A 23,026-nucleotide genomic window follows, 5' to 3' on the forward strand; every position below is an offset into this window, starting at 1 on the left:
CTTCCCCGGACGCCTCGCCCTCGAGGCGACCTCGGACGAGGCGCCGATCGAGGAAGCCTAAGCGACCCCGGGGCTCGCCTCGGCGCGATCGTTCCTCGTCGTTCGGGGGCGAGGCGCTGCAGGTGTCGGAGTTGCGCCTCGATAATCCGAGGCTCCTCCGCTCACCTCGGGGAAAGTCTTCCCGCGCCGCCTCGCCGAGGAAACGGGAGAGGACCCCACGGACCCCGGGATCCTCCCCCAGGGACTCCCCTAGGAGGATGATTTCACCCTCCCCCTCGAGGGCCGTGGAGAGAGGATCCTGGGATTCAGGATCGGTTAGGAATCCTCAGTATTCCCATGAGGCCTCCCCCCGCTCCTCGGTGGGACGGTCGAGAACCCCGTCCCCCCAGGCTAGGCCGTCCTCCTTCTCATCTTTTGTCCAGGACATGGCCCAAGCCCTGGGGATTGACCTGATGGTAGGTTCCAAATATTCCAAGGAATTTCTAGAGGAACAGGACCTTCCCACTCCCCCTAGAGAGGTACCTAGACTCCCTCTCAACAGTGTCCTCCTGCAGACCTGGCTGAAGAACTTGTCGAGCCCTCTTACAGGCACGTCTGTCCCGTCAAAAATGGAATCAAAGTATAGGACGATTCCCCCGAAAGGGTTTGATAAGGCGCAGCTCTCCCACCAGTCCCTCCTGGTGGAATCTGCCCTTAAAAAATCACAGCCCTCACGGGTTTCTGCGGCGGTTCCACCCGGCAGGGAGGGGCGGACCCTGGACAAGTTTGGCCGTCGCCTCTATTCAAACACTCTGATGGCCACCAGAGTTCTAAATTACTCCTTCACCTTTTCCTCCTACTTGCGTGGGATGGTGAAGGACCTTCCTCAATATCGGAACTCGTTACCGGACTCCAAAAGAGCAGGATTCGATAAGTTTATGTCCAACCTGTCTCAATTGCGGTTGTACCTTTTCCATTCAGTGTACGACACCTTTGAGCTGGTTTCGAGGGTGTCGGCCCTCGCAGTGGCCATGCGCCGCTTGGCCTGGCTTCGCACCCTCGACATGGACCCAAACCTGCAGGAACGTCTTGCAGACCTGCCCTGTGTGGGGTCCGAGTTATTTGACGAGTCTTTGGAGGCGGCGACCAAACGGTTGTCGGAACAGGAACGCTCTTTAGCATCCCTGGTCCGCCCCAAACCTAGGCCCCCGCCACAGAAACCTTTCCGGCCTCCGCCGCGCCGGTACCCCCAGAAGTCGACCCCGTCCTTCTCAAGACCGCCTCCGAGACGTTCGTCTCAACGAGGCAGAGGGGGACAAACCCAAGCCCCGGCGCAGGGCCCTTCTAAGCCCGCGCCTTCCTTTTGACGGGCTGAGCGGACGGGGCGGGTTCCCCTCCGCACCTTCACCAGAACCCCTTCCTATCGGGGGGCGTCTTCGGTCCTTCCGGAAGGCATGGACCGCGATTACCTCAGTCGCTTGGGTGCTCCGGATCGTCTCCGAAGGCTACTCGCTCAATTTTGTGTCCTCACCACCGGACAGTCCCCCAAGTTTAGCCTGGTGCAACCGGTCGCAACTACCGACCCTTCTGACCGAAGCCAAAGCTCTCCTGAAGCTTCGGGCGGTCGAGCCGGTCCCCAAGGACCAGTGGGGGACGGGATTTTACTCCCGTTACTTTTTGGTCCCAAAAAAGACCGGGGACATGCGCCCCATACTCGACCTCAGGAAGCTCAACAAATGCCTGGCCAGGGAGAAATTTCGAATGCTATCTCTCCCGGTCTTGTATCCTCTCTTGGAGGAAGGGGACTGGATGTGCTCCCTCGACTTGAAGGAAGCATATACCCATGTCCCGGTGCACCCCACCTGCCGAAAATTCTTACGATTCCAGGTGGGAGACCTACACCTCCAGTACAGAGTCCTGCCCTTCGGCCTGGCCGCGTCCCCACGAGTATTCACGAAGTGCATGGTAGTAGTGGCGGCAGCCCTGAGGTCTCGCGGGCTCCACGTGTTCCCTTACCTGGACGACTGGCTCATCAAAGCCCCGACCAGGGAGGAGGTTATCTCAGCGACCCGACAGTCTATTGCCTTCCTGCAAACCCTCGGATTCGAGATAAACTTTCCAAAGTCTCAGTTGAGGCCGGCTCAGTCTCTTCAATTCATAGGTGCGGTGCTGGACACGGTGCGCCTGCGCTCCTACCTTCCGACCCAACGGTTGGAAGTCTTGGTACGGATGAGCCGCCAGGTCTCTCAACTACCAAGGGTGTCGGCCAAGCGCATGATGATGCTGCTCGGCCATATGGCCTCGACGGTACACGTCACGCCATTTGCGAGGCTGCATCTGAGGATCCCTCAGTATACACTCGCATCACAATGGCGCCAGGAGTGCGATCCGGAGTCGCGCCTCATTTCGGTGACTCCGCTTTTGCGGAAATCGCTAAGTTGGTGGACAGACTCTTCAAATCTGTCCACGGGACTAATGTTTCGCACTCCCCCATTTCGCAAGGTTCTGACCACGGACTCCTCGGACTACGCGTGGGGAGCCCACCTCGACGGTCTTCGCACACAGGGCCTGTGGTCGGCGGAGGACCGTCGCTGTCACATCAACGTGCTAGAGCTTCGGGCCATCTTCCTAGCACTTCGAGCCTTCGTTCACGTAGTACAGGACCAGGTGGTCCTCGTCCGCACGGACAACCAAGTAGCAATGTACTATGTGAACAAACAGGGGGGAACGGGGTCGTGGCCCCTCTGCTCCGAGGCCCTTCGCCTCTGGGAGTGGGCGGCCTCCCGGAACATCTTCCTCCGGGCGGTCTACATCCAGGGGGAACTGAATTGTCTGGCGGACAAACTCAGTCGACTCCTGCAACCCCACGAGTGGACTCTACACTCAGCAGTTCTGCACGAGGTCTTCGCTCGCTGGGGAACGCCACAGGTAGATCTGTTCGCCTCTCCGGAGGCACACAAACTACCACTATATTGTTCTCGGATGTACTCGCGGGATCGTCTGGAGGCGGATGCCTTCCTTCTCGATTGGGACGGGAAGTTCCTCTATGCATTCCCTCCTTTCCCTCTGATCATGCGAACGTTGGTACACCTCAGATCGTCCACGGCCACGATGATTCTCATAGCTCCTCGGTGGCCGCGTCAGAACTGGTTCTCCCTACTGCTCCAACTCAGCGCCAGGGAACCCCTTCTTCTGCCTGTCGGTCCTTCTCTGCTATCTCAGAATCAAGGATCCATGTTACATCCCAATCTGCAGTCATTGCACCTGACAGCTTGGTTTCTTGTTCCCTGACCCCTCCGGACCTGTCTCAATCAGTGAGGGAAGTGCTGGAAGCCTCCCGCAAGATCTCGACGAGGCTTTGCTATTCGCAGAAATGGACCAGGTTTTCCACCTGGTGCTCTTCTTTCCTCCTGGACCCGGTATCGGCCCCGGTACCCTCGGTTCTGGACTACTTATTCCATTTGTCGCGCTCTGGCCTGAAAACCACTTCGGTGCGTGTCCATCTTAGTGCGATTTCCGCCTTCCACCAACACCTGGATGGACGCCCTCTGTCTCTCCATCCCTTGGTGACACGCTTCATGAAAGGATTACTCAGGGTTTGTCCCCCGCTCAAACCTCCCCCAGTCGTATGGAATTTGAATGTGGTTTTAGCTCAACTGATGAAACCACCCTTTGAGCCACTCAACAAGTCCCTCTTGAAATTTCTGACTTGGAAGGTGGTGTTTCTGATTGCCCTCACCTCCGCTAGGCGGATTGGGGAACTACAAGCCTTGGTTGCGGACCCACCCTTCACCGTATTCCATCATGACAAGGTGGTCCTCCGCACCCATCCTAAGTTTGTCCCGAAGGTTGTTTCTGATTTCCACCTCAATCAGTCCATTGTCCTTCCTGTGTTCTTCCCTAAGCCCCACTCCCATCCTGGCGAGACGGCGCTTCACACGCTTGACTGTAAGAGGGCGTTGGCATTTTACCTTCAACGCACCAAGTCCCATCGGAAGGTCCCGCAATTATTCTTGTCCTTCGATCCCAATCGATTAGGGCACCCAGTTTCCAAGCGCACTCTGTCTAACTGGTTGGCGGCGTGCATCTCCCTTTGCTATACTCAGGCTGGCCTTCCTCCCCCGGGTCGAGTCACGGGGCACAAGGTCCGAGCAATGGCAGCTTCGATAGCCTTCCTCCGTTCCACCCCGATGGAAGACATATGTAAGGCTGCCACTTGGTCTTCGGTTCATACATTCACCTCTCACTACTGTCTGGACACTCTGTCCAGGAGTGACGGCCGGTTTGGCCAGTCAGTTTTACAAAATCTGTTTTCTTAAAATTGCCATCCTCCCACCTGCCCTTTTTGGTTTGGCTTGGAGGTCACCCACATGTGAGAATATCATGCCTGCTTGTCCTGGGATAAAGCACAGTTACTTACCGTAACAGGTGTTATCCAGGGACAGCAGGCATATATTCTCACAACCCGCCCACCTCCCCGGGGATGGCTTCTAAGCTAGTTATGGAACTGAGGACCACGAGGTGGGATGCGCCCTCTAGTGGGCAGAAGGCACGCACATGCGTGGTGCAGTGTGCAAACTTGAAACTTCTAGCAAGTTTGCTTGAAAAGCTGTCCGCGCCGGGGCTCCGTAGATGACGTCACCCACATGTGAGAATATATGCCTGCTGTCCCTGGATAACACCTGTTACGGTAAGTAACTGTGCTTTTCTGTAGGCATGTGGGAACAGCACTCGTAGAATATGATGGTCATCAAGGACTGGAGTGAAACTCTCCCCCCCCCCTCCCCTTATAGCTGTTGCACCACCCCCAGAAATCTTAAGTATTAGTACATAGTACAAGGGGCCGCTGAAAAGTTCTCAGCCCAACTGACAAAGTTGGGACAGCTTCCACTGAGGGCTATACACTTAGTCCAGTGATATTCCACTCTTTTTGTTCCATCAGAAAAATATGGAATGAAAAAAGTGGAAATTGCTGGGCTAAATATATAGCCCTCGATGGAGACTGCCCCAACTTTGCTGACTGGGCTAAGAACTTTTTAGCAGCCCCTTGAGAGTTAGAAGTTTGTGCGCACTATTTTTCTTCTCGCCATCTCTTCAAGTGCATATATGTTACCCTATCTAATTTTCAAAGATACTAATCAAGTGGTTTTTCTCTTTGAAAATCAGCTGCAAGCAGGTGGAAAAAGTGATGTAATTCAGTGGAATGGTATTTATCCCAGCATATGCTGTCGCAGCCCTCTTGGGATACAAACAATACTGGTAAGCTGATCTGATGTTAACAGAGGCACACAGTAGAACTAAGTGAGTTCCTAGTCTGCATGGTGACCGTGATCACACAGCCAGAGGAGGTGGTGTGTGAGAATAACGTAGGAGAGTCCTCTTAGACTTCTGCAGGTGGTGCCGCAGCTAGTGTCATGATTTGTTGCATACCCTGAAGAAAGCCAGAACACGGCGGCAGAAATATCGGTTCCACTTATTTAGACGTGGCAAGGCCTGGACAACTGCAACAATAATGCAGAAGAGGGCCCCTTGAACACTCAAGAGATTTTGACAGAATTGCAGGACTGGTTCTGCGAGATCAAAAACGACCTTAAAGTGGTACAAGAGGAACAAACTCCATGGCATTGAGCCATGATCTTAAGACTGATGTAGCAGGGCCAAGCCATGGGTGTAACAAGAATGGAGAAGGTCCACGTAGAAACTCATAGGGCCAGAAACATAGATGGTGGGGATGTGATGAACGACAGACAAATTAGAGGAGCAGGAGATGCAATTTACAGTTCTGAGCTCTTTGATATCCCCAGAGTATATGAAGTGTTTGTTGATAGCAGAGGCTGACTGACCACTGGGACAATAGGGCAGTACCTGAGGACTCACAGCAGTAGGTTGACCACTCTCCCTTAGCCTCCTTTTATTTTAATCACTTTTTGTTGGTGGTGAAAAACCCAGACCACTGTCAGTTTGCCTTTGGTTGATGGCTCAGAAGATTATAAGTACTCCATTCTTTTTATCTGGAGGCTTGAAGGCTGCAGAGCCTGCAGCTGTTAGTTGAAAGACCCCAATATTATACAGTAGACTGTCAGCTAACCGACACCCATGGGGATTGATAGATGCCAGATAAATGTAGTTTTTGGTTGCTTGAGAGTTACTATGAAAAAATAGGCCTAACTAATACTATACTCCATACTATGCCATACCATAAACTGCTCTAGACAAACTACCGGACATGTTGTAGGCAAAGTATGGGTATACTCAGGTATGGTGTTGCCAAGTTTACATTTAAATTTCTGCCAGAAATTGATTTTATTTTCATTTAAAGTATTACCATATTTCTTAGATTTCTTTTTCTGGTTACTTGAGAGTTCTGGTTAACAGAGAGTCTGCTGTAGTATACTTCCATAGCTAGTGTGATAAGGAAGCGGTGGTTGCCATGGCCAGAGCATCCCACAGTTTGATGTGGGACACCTATCAAATTGATATTTTCCAAGACTGATCCTCAGTCAGTTGGTACAAAAAATCAGGAACTAGTTCTTAAGAGAAAATAAACAATGGTTTCTTGGGTAACAGGTCATTGCACTCCATTGACTTGGACTCCAACCTTCTTCAGTAAGCAGTTCACCCCAGTAGAATCATTTTTGTTACCTGGGGTTATTCTGGATTCGTATTTAACTTTTATTTAATATATTTCGACAGTTCTGAAAACCTGGCTCATAATATTTTTGAAGGTAGAAGCAGACCCTTTACCATGCATAACTTTGGATTACTGTAACGCTATTTATGCGGGTATTTTTCAAGTTAACCTGAAACTGTTGCCATCTTTACAAAAAACAGCCATATGCTTTCTGTGCAGGGCAAAATGTAGAGACCATGTTACTTTTTTATTTTTAAAATCTCACTGGCTTCCTATACAGTTCAGGATTAAATTTAAAATTCTCACTGACTTTTAAAGCACTAAATGGTGGTATTCTGGATTCCCTCTTAGCTTTAACAGTGCTGTATGCTCCCTCTCAGTTATTACACTCTGTAAATGATCATATATTAGTTCTCACGGATCCATCATGAGCCTATTGGGAATCAAGTAGACATAGTGCTTTTCCCTTTCTGGCTTCCTGTTTCTGGAATGATCTGCCTATTGATTTATTGTCAGAATTATATGAACAGTTTAGGGTGAAATTGAAAACCCACATTTTCCATGTGGCCTGTGGTGCCTCAGAGATGCTGGGGACAGACAATGATGAAATCAGTGGGGAGCGCATATGAATGTATCTTTCATCTTTGGAATGTGAGTCTATCCTTTCGTACTTATTTAGTTCTATTTTCTGTTTTTCTAATTTTTTTTGTACATGGCCAAGATTGGCGATAGAGCAGTTTTAAGTGAACATAAACATAAGGGACATCACAGCTAACCTGTTACTTCTTACAAATTCCAGAGGGAATTTCTCTTTGGTCACAACGCAAGTTTTACAGTGAGTGTTGGCAGTAAATTTGAGAGACTGAGATCATATGCCATATGTCGTGGCTTAGGAATGAGGTTCATTCCTGTCATGCACAAAACTAGCCCATTTGGAGAAATTACTCCTGGGAGAGAGCGTTCACTACAGATAGCTCCACCTGTTTGCCCTAGCCTTTAGCCTAGAGAGGAAAACCATAATAATAATAATAATAATAACTTTATTCTTGTATCCCGCAATACCATGGAAGTTCAATGCGGTTAACAATAGAAGAGACTGTACATTTATAGCGATGATACATATTACAGTGTTATTACATTTACAAAGAAGTTACATAAATAGCAGTAATAAAAAGGCATATACTAAAGAAGAGACTGTACGTATACAGCGATGTTCCATGTTAAAGCGGTGGTACATTTACAGTGATGTTAAATATGAGGCTATGAAAAGGCAGGGCAATTAGATAAAACAGAGCTTGAGAAAGAGAGGCCATAGTGGTTTGGGAGGGGAGCATAGTCAGAGGGAATGGAGGCATGTCTAGGTCAGGAGGGTGCAGGGAAGGGTGTGATCTAAAGAAGAGGCCGTTTATAGTGCTACCAGAAGCAGGAATAGTAAATGTGGGAGATCCCAGCAGAGATGAGAATATCCCTTAAGGATGCCAATGCTGAGACAGTTTTAGATGGAACGGGAGACTCTGGCACATTGCTGGACTAAATGTATAGCCCTCGATGGAGTAGAAATGGGAAAAGGCAGTCCAACAAAATCATGACTTGGAGCAATTGAATAATGAATGTGATTGACTGAAGGACTGTAGATTTGCTCTTAGGGCTGGCTAGAGGAGAGTAAGTGAAACTTAAGAGTTTAAGCTAACTAGAGAATGAGTGAGGAGTGGGTGAAGGCCGGGGGTAGGGTGCCTTAGCGTAGCTAGAGAGTCAATTTTGGGTGGAACCGAGTCCAAAGTGGACGAGCACACCATCGAGCCCTACCCACACCCTACCTCCTGAGCTGTAGCTGTGGCAGGTGGTAACTTGCCCTTCCTTGTAGATGGTGCACTGGGTGTCCCATGTGATGTGTAGCCTGGTCCTGCTGCCACCACATGCTCATGCTGTGAGATGTTCTGAAAACTCAAAATCTTAGTAGTGCACAAATATAACAAATCTGGAATAACATCAGACCTAAATTACGGTAGCCACTTATGTTGTGAAGATTTACACACAAGTTCCTCAGAATGCCACACCGTATATTCGTGTGGTAGCCGTCCTCATAGGAACATTATAGTGTGTATTTATATTGTTTCATAATATTTCATAATAATTTATAAAGTGCAAGTGCTTAAATAAATTATATTTTTCATTATTAATATGTTGCTGCAATGGCAGTTACTTAGCTTTTAAAACCGGGTCTGCCTCAATCCCCACCGACGCGTGAGCGGACTGCCGGGCATGATGGACCTCCGGTCTGACCCGACAGAGGCAATTCTTATGTTCTTATCTTTGACTCTATAGAAAAAGTGCCTCTATGCGGCTGATTTTCGGAGCGATGTCATCAATCGCCCATGCAGTAATGACCCAACGGGGCCCATTTTGCCACTCGTTGGTGGCTTCTTCGGGGGGTTTTGCCAAACTGCAAGATATGAATAAATTCAATAATCACTGAACAACTTCTAAATTGTATAAATCGTTATGACATGTAGTACTTACTGTTTTCAGTTAGAACAATGATTTTCTCGGAAATGGCGCTTGTGCATTAAGGACGCCAACGCATGCATGTTAAAAATGCTGTCAGCTGAGAAAGCTACTATCCCATTGGTGGAAAAATGTAAACATGTGAAGCCTAGCCCTCCCACACTAATATCGTGAAAAGTTGTGAAAAATTGAAAGATGCCGACACATGCGGCTAAACCTTCCTACACTGAAATCACAAAAATAAATGAATACCGAGACGATGTATATATCAAAAAAATGTTTTCCAACTGATATTCATATTTAATCCATGTGATGTCAAGGTGTTCAATCTGTGGATCCATCTGGCCTCTCTCTGAAGCAGTTTTTTCTGGCGATCACCACCTCAAGTTTTTATTAGGATTTTATCTACCGCCTATCAAGGTTATCTAAGCGGTTTTTACAATCAGGTCCTTGTCCCGGTGGGCTCCCAATCTATCTAACGTACCTGGGGCTATGGAGGACTGAGTGACTTGCCCAGGGTCACAAGGAGCAGCGCGGGGTTTGAACCCACAACCCCAGGGTGCTGAGGCTGTAGATCCAACCCCTGCGCCACACACTCCTCCTCTGATGTTTGGGAGTTCTTTATCTATGCGCCAACACTGAAGTTGACAAAAACTGAGTTGAAAAAGCTGACAATGTTCAACAACGGAACAACCGCAAAGATCAGTTCCTAGAAAAATGCATTAACAAATAACTGCGTTTTTAATAGTTTTCTGAAATTACCCCTGTCGTGACATTTTCATAATTGCCCTAGAAGTGAATTCCACAATTTGACCCCCGCACAGCAAGAGGCCATTTTACTGGTCTCAGCATATTTTAGATTAACATTTGTTTTTAATGAGGCTGAGTTCTCAGAATGCAGAGATCTAGATGGTAAATAATTTGACATCTTACTTTTAAACAATTCAGGTACAAGAATTGATGGCAAATTATTTTTGTTTTACATTGAGATCTAAAAACAACAGGAAGCCAGTGCAACTGTTGGAGATGGGGCGTATTATGATTGTATTTAGATCGTATACAGTCTCTTCCTCTGTAAACTGCTCTGAACTATTTGTGGTATTGCGTTATATAAAAATAAAGTTATTATTATTAATTAATTACCCTTCTCCATTGAGAATACTGACCATTCAACCTTACTCTCTGTTTTCTATCTTTTAATCAGTTCTTAACCCACCATAGGGCATTACCTCCTATCCCATGACTTTCTAATTTCCTTAGGAGCAGTGGTGTAGTGAGGGGGGCGGTCCACCCTGGATGCCATGTTGGTGAGAGCGCTGGCACCCCTTTGCCTCTTCCCCCCTCGCCAAGCGTGTGCCCCCCCTTCCTCCGTACCTCTAGTTATTCACCGCTGTGAGCAACAGCTTCAATGTGTTCCTCGCAACCACGTCACTTCCGGGTGCCGCGTATAGGACATGACGTCGGAGGAAGAGCCTCCGGGGTCGCGAGGAGCATGCTGGAAGTTGTTACTCGCAGTGGTGAACAACTAGAGGTACAGGGGAAGGGGGGGGGGCACATGCACAGCAGGGGGGAGTTGGGAAATAAAATCAAACATTAACATATAATCATCAGAAAATCATGTGAAGTGCCCATCAAAAGTACAACCGCAAAGATCAGTTCCTAGAAAAATGGGCGACAAACAAGGGCGAGGAGGGGCGCCTCTCACCCTCGCTGTGCCACTGCTCAGGAGTCATTCATGCCTCAGCAGTTTGGGAATCAAAACAGTATGCTAATAAATATCAGAAATATGAAATGAATTTCACTTGTCTTGAGCAGAAGATCAGTTTCGTTTAGTCAACTGTGGTGATCAATTTCGAGGCTTGAACAGAGACCTCCACTTTTTTTAAGACACCAACTTTTAAAATCTTGATGAGGCTTTTTAAAACAATCGGTGCTGAATACCAACCCCCCCCCCAAAAAAAAAATAAAAAAGTCAACTGAAAGCTTTTCCATTCAGTAGCTACATTTAAACCATCAGGTACAACTGTATTGAGATGAAAAATCCATTTTTGTTCAGTTTGTAACAATATATGCAACGTATGGTACCCTGCTGTTGAGAAGGTGGTATCTCCTGCAAAACTATACATTGCAATTCTTCAAACCTGTGATAATTTGTAAAACAATAGGACATTAGTGGTTCAGTTATCTTCTCTGCCCAAAGGCAGTAACGGTGCTCAATCTCTAGAATGTCTGACATAATATAATTCACAAGGGCATTGTATAAGGTATACTACATTTTAAGATAGCGAAGTAGTACACTTCTCCCTCCATATTTGTGGGGGCTAGGGTCAAAGACGGCCCCCAAATACCCCCCCAAAATTGCAAATAACGTTTCGCTTTCATATTCGTGGGGTTTGTGTTATAGCCCTCACGAATATCATGAAATCGCAAATAAAACATCATTAGTATTAAAAAAAAAAAAAAACAAGTTACCGTATTGCATGATTCATATACAGTACTTTTCTCTCTGCGCTCCCCAAACGCCGCCGTTTGCCCGACCACGCTGACAAAAAGCGCTGAACTTTTTTCTTGGCACTCCAGGATGACGACATTCGGGAGGGCGGAGTCAGCAAGATGAAAACCGCAAATAATCGAAGTCGTAATTGCCGAACCCGTGAATATGGAGGGAGAAGTGTAGTATGTTTTCAAATGTAAGTAACCAAAAAAAAAAGCAAACGAACCCAAGGGACTTGAGTGGAGGTGTGCTGAAGAGAGTAAAATGCTGGATTGTTGACTAATGGGTATCGGTGCTCATTGAATAGTTTCTGCGTATATCTATGCTATTCTGTGCATGAATATAGGGATTTATGCACAGAGTAGCATTCCAGCATATGTGCAGATGTATGTGCATGGCATTTAATGTAGCATTACCAGATTTCCGGATTTCCTCGGACAGGTCCTCCTTTTCGAGGACATGGCCGGGGGTCCGGACAGCACTTTGTCCGGGTTTTGAAAAGGTTCCTCAAAATCACGTCTGGCAGGAGGGCAGGCAGCGAGGTGGGGGTGGGGGGGCCTAGGGGTCCCGACTTTACTAAAGTACAATCTGGTAACCCTGATTTAATGAGTGCTAGTAACTAGTATAGACCTGTACGTGTATGCATCTAGGGTGTTCTCCCAAGTTAGTGGAGAAACAGGAGAAGAGCAAAAACATTCTGCAGAAAACTGGAGACAGCCAGGGGGATAATGATATTACTGGAGCCATACTCTGGTTTAGACGTTTTATTGTTGACTCGACATGGCTGTGTTTTGGCAAGTGCGTGCTTCGTGGGTTCTTGTTTTGCAATGTGAATCAACAGAATATGTTCACAAACCTTAGCCTCATGTATTCAGTTGATCCAGCAAAATACTGCTATACCAGGGCCACTCAAATGGTGGATTGTGGTCCATAGTGCCCAGAGCCCTCCTGAGTGGACTGCGGGGGTGCCCCGTTTTCACTGTGGGACTCAACTGAAAAAGTGCAAGCAGCAGCAGACATCCTTGGAAGGCAGCGCAGGACCTTTCTAGCCGCTTGCGCACTGATGAATCTACAGCATCTCAACCTCAAAGAAGCAGAACGCTGTAGATCTATCAGCATGTATGCAGCTAGAAAGGTCCCATGATACCTTATACAGGCAGTGGCTAGACATCCTCATGTCTTCAGTTGATCCAGTGCAAACAGCAGCGGCAATAGAGGGAATGATACTAGAGGTCTGCTGGTTTCCCCCTATGAAAACCAGCAAGGCCAGCTGCTTCTGGATGGACAGGAAGATCTGGAGAAAAGCTGAAGGAGAGAGCAGAGGAGGGGTGGGTGATCGACAGGGAAATGTGACCTAGCGGAAAGAGGCAAAGGCACCAGGATAAGGGGGAATAAGGACATAGGAGACTAGAGAAATAGAGGAGATGTTAGATTTGGGGATCGGGTGGGAGAAAAAGGATATAGAGAAGGAATGGGAGAAGATTATGGACACAGAGAGGGACAAGGCAGAGAAAGAACATTCTTGGAGTGGAATTCTGACCAGGGTGGTTGAGCGGTTGCTGGATACAAAGGAAGGAGTGATGAAATATTCTGAAGACAAGGAAACATTGCATACAGAGGGGATGCTCGTAGATGAGAAAAGGAATGGGTGGAGATTCCAGGGAGATACAGGCCATAGCAGATGCTGGGCATGAGGGAAAGAATGGGGGAGATTCTGGACATGGGAAAGGATAAGGGCAGGGTCATAAAGTGAGCAAGGAAACAGATGCTGGACATAGGGGAGGATAAAGACAAGGACACAGAAGGAAGATGGGTGGTGGACATGGAAAGAAAAGAAATGCTGAATGGACAGGAGATACTAGAAAAAGAGCTAAGAGAAGACAAGAGTACATAAAAAACAGAGACTGAGACAGCGTAATAAGAAAAATAAAATAATCATACAGCAATGACTAGACTAGATGTGGATTTCCCGTAGAGAATGATTGGAATGTATAGAGCTGGTGTTAGACATGGAGGGGATCCCAAAACAGGCTGTGCCTTGATCTATAGGCAGGTTTGTGGGCCTAGAGCAGTTGCTCTGGTTGGAAGGGATGCTGTGTTCTGGAAGTAACTGGTAGTAAGAGGAAAAAAGTATTTACAAATTTTTTTAATTTATTAATGTGTCAAATATGGGAAATGTGCATCCTTATCCCCCCCCCCCAACCCTGGTCTCCACTATCTTGTAAGTGATAGCTCTCTATAACAGTTGTGCACACAGTACTTTGCGGATCCCAGGTTTCAGTTAGCCAAAGTTTCTGGACCTCGACTCAAATTATTTGAATAGTCCTGTGCTATACCATTCAGAATGGCATTGAGATAGAAAATCTTCACTAACTCACTCCATGGCAAGTGCCCTGACACAGACATGTGCCAAAACACGGCCATGTCAGGTCGGCAATAAAATTTATAACCAGAATGTGGCTTCAGTGATGGCATTATTCCTCTGGCCATCTCTGCTTGTTTTTGTTGTTGTTGTTTTTTTGCACTTTGGCTGTGTGCATGCTTAGAGCATTGAGAAGGAAAATCTTTGTATTACACTTGATTTAGCACAAGAGCTCTAATGCAAGGTATCACCCTATCCTACCTGGGTTTAAAGAAAAAAAAATGTGGTTAAGGGATGGAAAGGACTTAGGAAAGTACATACTTTTCCAAGAAATTTAAATTTTATTAAACAAGTAATGTTGGGGCCAAAAGGTAAGGAGACCTAGAAAAGGCTAAATAAGGCAAGCAGATATTTTGCGAACCTTTAGCTTGTACTGCTGTTGTGAATATGCCTTCAGGTTGAAGGGGTCTCTGGGGGGATTTCCTCATTTTTCTAGCAGACTTCAATTTAGCAATGGAAATACTTTGTAGCTATTCATTGCCATCTTTAAAGGGATCTCTTTCCTTTTTTTTTTTAATTATTCCACTATTGCTTGTGGTTTTGAAAGGGTTAAGCTTCTGAGGGCATTTCCATGAGGGCTGAAAGAACACAAAATAAGGAATTCTGTTTCATTAATTTTGGCAGAGTATCGGCTCTTCAGAAAGAGCTGTACTTTTTCTAATTAATGAATGTATTTAGGGTAAGGGAGAGGAGATTTTTCACCCTTTCAGGTCTGGCTATATAGAGTATTTTTGAGTCTGTTCCAGTGCATTTTGGGGTTCGGAGCTCTGACTAGGTAAAGAACAAGGCTCCAGCTTCCAGGATGCACTGGGCTAGGCAGGGCCTTTGGCTGTGGCCCCTAACTGATGAGTGTTTTGTCTTCCTCTTACAGAATTGCTGGCTTTGCTGTCTTTCTCTCCTGGAGCTGAGATGGTGACCGGCTAACTGCCCTGAATTGTTCGCCATGGGAGCCTCTCGGTGAAGGTTCCATCTACTACAGCCAATGCAAAGCATGCAACTGAGGGCGGAGCCCACCTTGGTCTCTTCTGATTGGGTCTGGATGGAATTACGTTGAATGGAACAGAAATCCAGTGACCTGGACTGCTTGTCAGAGCCTGAGGACAAAAGGTACAAAAAAGGGTTTTTAATGTGGATGTTTAGAATTTGTTTTGCTCTTTGGGAAGTGAACAGGGACTTCCTTGCTGCTGGCTTTCTTCCCCATCAAAGGTGGTGTATCCTCCGTTCAAGACTTATCTTTGACCCCAGTTGCAAAGCATTCTGAGATTTGTGGTTTTACTATGCGTTTTATCAGAACAAATTTCCAAGGTTGGGTGAAAGGTCATATGTCATCAATGTACACATCACTTTACCATGAATTACCGTGTTTCCCCCAAAATAAGACAATGTCTTATATTAATTTTGGATCCAAATAACACATTAGGGCTTATTTTGGGCGGATGTGTTTATTTTTTCATGTACAACAATCATTTCTCCCTTCCTCTTCTCCATCCCAATTCTTCCTCTTTCCTTTCTCTCCCCCCCACCAATGTGCAGCATCTTTCCTCCCCTCTCACCCATCCCCTTGTGCAGCAGAACCCCACCCACCCTCCCACCGTGAGGCTGACGCACCTCCGAGGCATCCAAAAACAGTGGTGGTGGCAGCGCTCTGAATAGGCTGTTGTGGCACAGGGAAGGCCCCGGTGGGTTCTGTTCAGATGATCCTGGCTTAAAGTCAGAAGTAGAGGAGCACATTCATCTCCTTCCATTGAGAATACTTGGCCAGGATGCGGCTGCTCCAACACACAGGCACTAGTTACACAGGAAGCCAAGGTTTGGTATCTTTCAAAAGAATTTGTAAACAGTGTAACTGTAAAGCCCTTAACCACCCCCACCCCTAAACCCAATGCTCCTCCAACATTCAACACACACTCAGATATGGAAAAATAGCCGCAGCTCTATTTATTGATCAATAATAATAAACCATATAACTTAACATAACATTGCATATATTAGCATCAATTAACAAATTAATCAGAAATTAACATCACCACCATGCTCCTCCTGAGCTTCCAGGTGTACATTGCAAGATATTGCCCTCGACCCCGTCACATACAGCAAGAGTCTGAGGGGTGGCATGACCATATGCCCCTTTAACCGGGTCACCTGACCCCAAGGCACGGCTCCCAACCGGCCCACCGCTCCTCGCTGGATAAGACCCAATACTCAGTAGCTCAGGAGACCCACCTTTCCGAGCTATCATTTCCACCATACAGCAAGGGCCATGCGGGTGGGAAAAAGCCGCCCTGAGGACCCTGGAAGGAGCCAAGTCCTCCAAGGTCCCGGCTTTAAAACCTCACCCCCACGCTGTCACTCCCTACCTTCCTCCAATCCGCTAACCTCACTGCTGCAGGAAAAATCCTCTACCCAATCCCCTTACCTTAACACTCCACGCCCCCCCTCCCATTGCCTGCTTGTCTCCACCGGCGACACACAAGCCTCCCAGCCTCGTGTTACCCTATGCCTGTCGAGACAAGCTCTCAGGCTACATTAGAACAGCAAACAGAAGCCTTGGGTAATACAGACCTGCAGGAAATTGTTTAGAAGCGTTAAGAACACACTGACACTGTTGCTCTTTAAGACCAGAGCCCTGAAGGGAAGCTAAAGCCACGTGACAGCAGCAACTGTGGGGAATTCTCCTTTGATCCTCCAAGAGAGCTTAGCCCAGGGGAAACAGCTGTCTCCTCTTGGTCTCTAACTCCTATTTCCCTAGAGACATTTCTGGAAATCACTGGCACAAAGAAATTAATTGTAAAGGAACCTGGAACTAACACTTGGCTGCTGAGCGGCTCACTACCCTTTATGTAGGAACCTTTAACGTCAGGAAATGACATCATCCAGCAGGTTGAAGGCGGCAGAACTTGAGCGGCCCATCTAAAGGAATTTGCTTTTAGATTACATAGATTATACATATATATCCATTAAATTGGCAGCAGATGATGAAGGCAAAGGAACTGCCTGCAAAGGAGGAGAAGGGCAGTGTGTGGTTTCTAGAGCCAAAAGATGAAATTGCAGTGGTAGGAGGATCTGCTGGAGGTCATGTGGTAGTTTGAGATGGGCTGCTGAGTGGGGGAAGAGGGGCAGATTAACAGGTGGGGGAATGTAGAAACATAAATGAAAAGATGGAGAGGTTGGAGGATTCTGAAGAGCAGGTAAGGGGACAAGGTGGAAGATCTGGAGAATTGTTTGAGGTGAAACAATCTCAGGATGAGGAGAGTCTGGAGCATATCAAGTAAGAAAGCTGTGCAGATGTAGCAAGGAGGATTTGTGTGATTGTGCTGGCCTTCAGAGAGCATCTAGTTCAGTTCATGGAGGTGAAGATTGAGTACCCAGAAACATGATTAAACAGTCCATGGGGCATTGAAATGTGTCTACATAGCTACACAGTCAAGGAGATGATTGCCAGTAGGATAAGGATCTCAAAAATGTTTTTCATGGGAAGGTCATAAAGTTGAGGTATATACAGACCTAGCATTGGTGATACTACAGAAGAGCAGGGAGTTCAAAGAGATTGTGATGAAAATAATAGGGGATCTAGTGTTGATGATTGTTCTTCATGGTTAATGGTCAGACCAAAAACCAGCAAGGGAATATATTTATCCAAGGTGATACTTATAAATCACTGTTGTACTAATCACCTTTGTTTTACTTCAAACTCTAATTGCAACACAAGCTGATGTGGTTAAGTGAACACTCAGACCCGCAGCTGAGGTCCGGTGAAACAAGTTCACGGAGCAGCTGTTAAGGAGACCATCATTGTTGTTCACAGTCTCTTCCACCAAACAAAGACTAAATGACAACACATAAACTTGAAGAAAATAAAATAATAAATTTAACAGCAACTTAACTTTGAATGGTGTGGATGATACATAAAGCTGCTCCGGGCTCCTCCGTTTATTCACAATACCAACCCCTCAACCTAGGTTTCACCCGCTGGCTTCTTCAGGAGGGGTACTACAATTACAAGATGACTCAAATCAGCACTACACCACACAGCTTGCTAACTTAATAAACACTACATTTTGAAATACTCAATATAAACACTCTCTCTGCAACTTACCGGCACAAACACTCCATACTGCACACACACGCACTGCTGACAAGAGGAACTTCCCAGCAGGCCACACTTTAAATACACTCCCCTTTTGCTACCTGCTAAGTCATCACTCCTTACATCATGAGTGAAAGATTATAATTGAAACCATTCAATATCATTGTTTAATCCTGCGGGGGCCAAGGTATACCATTGGAATATAAACTTCTGCTCTAAATAGAGAAGATGTTGAGTAATATTTCCGGATTTTTTATGAGCACACATGAGAACAGTATATTATAATTCCTCAATGGAGTGCTGTTGTTCAATCCAATGGCTCACTAGGGGAGCAGTACCACGTTTGCATCTTATATTGCTCAAATGTTCGGCAATGCGAATTTTAATAGCACGCCGAGTATGTCCTATATAATATAGCCTACAAGGGCAAATAATACAATATATTACTGCAGATGACAAACAATTAGTGCCTGTTCTTAGATAGAATTTCTTGCCCCCTGTTTGGGGAATTATCACTCGGTCAGTGTTGAGGACATAAGGGCAATACACACACTGATGACAACGTACGTGAGGACCCTCTCTGTTGTGTTGGACAGGGTCACGATGTTTCAAAATCTGACCTAAATTCCGGCCCCTAGTGTGGGCAAATAAAGGGATGTCATTCAAGCTCTCATGTACCTGCAGCACTGGCCAGTGTTTCAGAATGATTTTTCTAATTTGTTGACTTCGATTGGAATAAGGCAATACACATACCACGGCCCCACTATTCTCCCTTTGTTGGGGATGAAATAGCCACTCCCGCTGACAGTTGCGGGCTCTCTTCCATGCCCGTTTAACTACCCGGGGAGGGTAACCTCTCTCCATAAACTTTGTGTATAAAAGCGTGGCCTGCTGCTGAAAGTCCCACTCGTCGGAGCAGATCCTCCGCAACCTTAAAAATTGTCCCACCGGGATACTATCCCTGAGGGGTTTTGGATGATGACTATGATAGTGTAGGAGAGTGTTCCGATCGAACGGTTTCCTATACAAAGTCGTATCATAACACACTTGAGAGTTGATCTGAGATTTTACTATTTGGATATCCAAAAAGGATACCCTATCACTACTTACTTCATGAGTAAGGGTTATGTTAGGATCTGCCTGATTCAACTCATTTAGGAATTCTTCCAATTCGTCACACTCCCCATTCCACAAAAAGAAGATGTCAGCGGGAGTGGCTATTTCATCCCCAACAAAGGGAGAATAGTGGGGCCGTGGTATGAATAGTCAACTGAGACACTTATATGCATTCTAACTGAAGAGCATTCATAAAACATAAAAATCAGTTTTTAGACCACATAACCTTGCAGTTCCATGTGGTTTACAAAAGACTAAGGCATGGGTCCCCAAAGTCCCTCCTTGAGGGCCGAATCCAGTCGGGTTTTCAGGATTTCCCCAATGAATATGCATGAGATCTATGTGCACGCACTGCTTTCAATGCATATTCATTGGGGAAATCCTGAAAACCCGACTAGATTCAGCCCTCAAGGAGGGACTTTGGGGACCCCTGGACTAAGGGCTCCTTTTACAAAGGTACGTTAGGGCCTTAACGCGCGGAATAGCCTAAATTAGGGGTAGATCTGCCATACTCTGTAATACTATGCATATCTGAAGTGAATGCCCCCTTTTCAGATACATGCTTAAACAAATCTTTATAGAATACCAATTAAGAAGGTGTGCTTGTAAATTCAAATTGTTATCTCTGGGCACCCTTGGTGCTAACCGACTCGTTAGTCAATTAAATTGTGCGTGCAATTTTGAGGGCCATTTATAGAATTTGGGGGTATGTGGATATGCTCTCCTTTTAGGCCTGCTGAACAGCATCTCTGACTGTGCATTGATTTAAGTGCCAAAAAGTCTAGTAGGGAAGATCAACAACAAAGAAAAGGAACCGGGAAGACGATTGCATCACTTATTTCGAGGACAAGACCCTTAATCCCCTTTTCTATCCTCCTCCTCTCCCCCTTCTGACCCACTCCCCTCCCCTGTCTCCCTCCCTCCCCCCTTCTTCTCTCCTTGCTATTCGCAACTCTACGATCAATTTGATATGCAACCACGTGTAACTACTATCTCCATGTTGTTTGCAACTCTATGATCATCTTGATATGTAACCACTTGTAATCTCTGTCTAACCAATGTGAACCGCCTAGAACTCTTCAGGGTATGGCGGTATACAAAAATAAAGTTGTTATTATTATTATTATTAATAAATAAGAACATAAGAATTGCTGTGTTTCGACTGGATTGACTGCATCAGGAGTCCATAAACTGTAGTTATTCACCAAGTACTTCCGACTAAGCGCACGATGTTCTCCTGGAGTCACAAAATAGCAAAGTGATAGCTGCAAGGAACTAAAAAAAAACATTGCCATTTTTTGTGGCTCTAGTCAACAGCACTTGCGGCCTCTTTTACAAAGCCACGCTAGCGGCTGCGCTGCGCTAACGGCCCCGAAGCCCATATATATTTAAAGGGCTTCGGGGCTGTTGCTGCGCGGCAGTCGCTAGCACAGCTTTGCAAAAGAGGCCGTCGGTGAATAATCACAGTTTATGGACTCCTGATGTAGGCAATCAAGTCGAAACCCTTCCCATATTGAGTCCTTCTATATTTGATGATTGACAGTCTTAAGTTCACCTAAGTGATACCTTCGTCTTCCTGGTTCTTTTTCTTTGTTGTTAGTCTTCTCTGCTGGATCTTTTTGGCTTCACTGAGTTCTGGGGTTTGGGTCTTCGTGTTTTTTCATAATGTAAGCGCAAGTGCATTAACATGATGGTTGCCACTGCAGTATATTGATTCCATATGCACGGATTATTGAAGCCTGTGTTTGGACCTTTACTGTAGAAAGCCTATTGAGTGGAACAAGCTAACTATCAGATTTTGAGACTTGGATAAAATAGGAAAATGTTGGGCAGTGGAGGTCACGCTTGCTAATATCTTGGTTGGTGCGTTTAAACTCAGGCTGCTTTAATATATATTATAGAATTGTTTGTATTTGTGGATTTTTTTTTTAATCTAATTTTTATATTTATCCTGCCTTGAAAGTGTGAATGATGATGGCTATACAAATTAGAAATATAAATAAAAAATACAGGGCTCCTTTTATCAAGCAGATGTAGAGTTTTTTACCACAGGCCAGCAAGGTAAATGCTCAAAAAATTCCTATGAGTGTCGGAGCATTTACCTCGCCAGCCCATAGTAAAAGGCTCTACCGCTGCTTGATAAAAGAAGCCCACAGTAAAGTTTCTGTAAAAGGAAAATAGGATAGAGATTCTGAAAGGTTGTGCTATTTGCTGCATTGCATTCTGGGTGAAATTCTCTACAGACTTCAGATCCTCACTCTGGAAACCTTGGCCCTGGGCCTTAGAATTGGGTTATTTATTTATTGTTTTTGTGTCTCTCTTTACTGCTCCCGTCCTGGGAACAGTGATCCTTTCTACTGGCCTTTGAGCCTTGGCTCATATGCTTGGCAAGGGTAAAGGATTTCTTTCTGCTCTTAGGCTTCTGTTAATGATCTGAAGCAGAAAACCATCTTGAGGTCTGGATGGGACAATGGTGATAACTCGTTTCCCCTTCCAGCCACCACAGCACCTCTGATGGCCAGTGTTATGGTACATCCTGAGAGAGTGCAAGCCTATTTGTGCATAAAAATTTCTCTTTTGTGAAAGAGAACAGGAATTTAAAGGTGAGGTTACATCCTTTCACACTTCAAGGAAATCTCTGCCCGAGCACTGCCTCGCCTTCCTTGTTCTGACAGTTACAGCTTTCCTCCAGCAGCTCACAGGAGAACAGGTTTCTGTATTTGTTTGCTGGGGAGGGGTGGAGGTACAGTTGTGATGCAGTCATTGGTAGAGAAGTGTTGCTTGTATCTTGGACTTTACAAAGATGTTGGCACAAGCTCTTCTCTGAACTGGCTCATGCCACCTGAACTACTCTGCTTTATGACAAGTGTGAAAGTTCTTTCAAGCTCCCCCGCCCTACCTTTGTAGGCAGAAATCTCTGCAGGCATTTATAAATAAGTGGTCTTATTTACATGTGGAGTGATCGCATTATAGGGCTTGAGGTAGTTTGGCAAGAACCACTTGGCTAGATCCCAGCAGCCAGTGAGCTCCTGCTTGGACTCATGAGATCTGTAGTAGAATTTCATATGAACGCTCATGACTGCAGCCTCGGCTGGAGAGGTTGTCAGGGCTTGTTGGAAAACCATGTAGAGTGTACCTCTGAGGCATCTTTGAGGTAAGAAAAAAAAAAAAAAAACCCAACAAAACTTGCTCCAAATTGAGTTGCATGAAGGGAGAAGAGAATGCTGGCAAGGAAAATGTCTGAGCCCCTGACTGCAGTGTCCAGAAACTGTCATTGAGTTTAATGCATAAGTTTTGGGGCATGCTAATGAGAATTCCATGGAGCTAAACCTTCATTGTGTGGCAGTGACAGTAGGCAGGCACATTAGGATCAATTTCTGCTATTGACCCTCCATTTGTTAATGGTGCATCAGTATGACCCATCCCTTGTTAGTCTCTAAGGCTCATGACCAGCCAATTCTGCTCTTGGTTCACCAAGAGGTTATCAACCTTTTGGAGCACTATGGGGAAAGTACCTTCAAAGGATGGGGCACGGGCTGAAAAGGCATCAAACTGCAAATTCCAAATGCTAGTGAATGAGAGCCACTTCCAAACGATGGCCGCAGCTTTGAGGGTTTGAGATTTGAGGTGCCCCAACAGGGCCATTAAAATGCAAGCTGACCAGCTTTCACATGCTACTTTGAGAAATCATTTTAGATAGGTGGTGGTAATCTGGGACAAGTTGTCAATACTCCATTGAATTGGGTCTTTTTTTAACAGGAATGAATGAAAAATACATAATATGTTAACCAA

At 46.0% G+C, this 23,026-nt stretch overlaps 1 protein-coding gene across 3 annotated transcripts in view; it reads left to right on the forward strand.

Moving 5' to 3' along the window:
• The window catches only part of THRA (thyroid hormone receptor alpha), a 268,232-nt gene that overhangs the window by 112,130 nt on the left and 133,076 nt on the right, over positions 1-23,026 (forward strand). For 2 of the 3 annotated variants that reach the window (XM_033917906.1, XM_033917908.1), the window contains exon 2: positions 14,903-15,138. In XM_033917906.1, coding sequence (XP_033773797.1) covers positions 15,086-15,138 — 53 coding nt within the window. In that variant the 5' untranslated portion in view covers positions 14,903-15,085. Of the gene's footprint in view, positions 1-11,695; positions 11,806-14,902; positions 15,139-23,026 lie in introns of all 3 variants that reach the window. The other variant, XM_033917907.1, reaches the window with a different exon arrangement.

This window comes from Geotrypetes seraphini, chromosome 13 (genome assembly GCF_902459505.1).
Source record: "Geotrypetes seraphini chromosome 13, aGeoSer1.1, whole genome shotgun sequence".
NCBI classification, from domain to species: domain Eukaryota; kingdom Metazoa; phylum Chordata; class Amphibia; order Gymnophiona; family Dermophiidae; genus Geotrypetes; species Geotrypetes seraphini.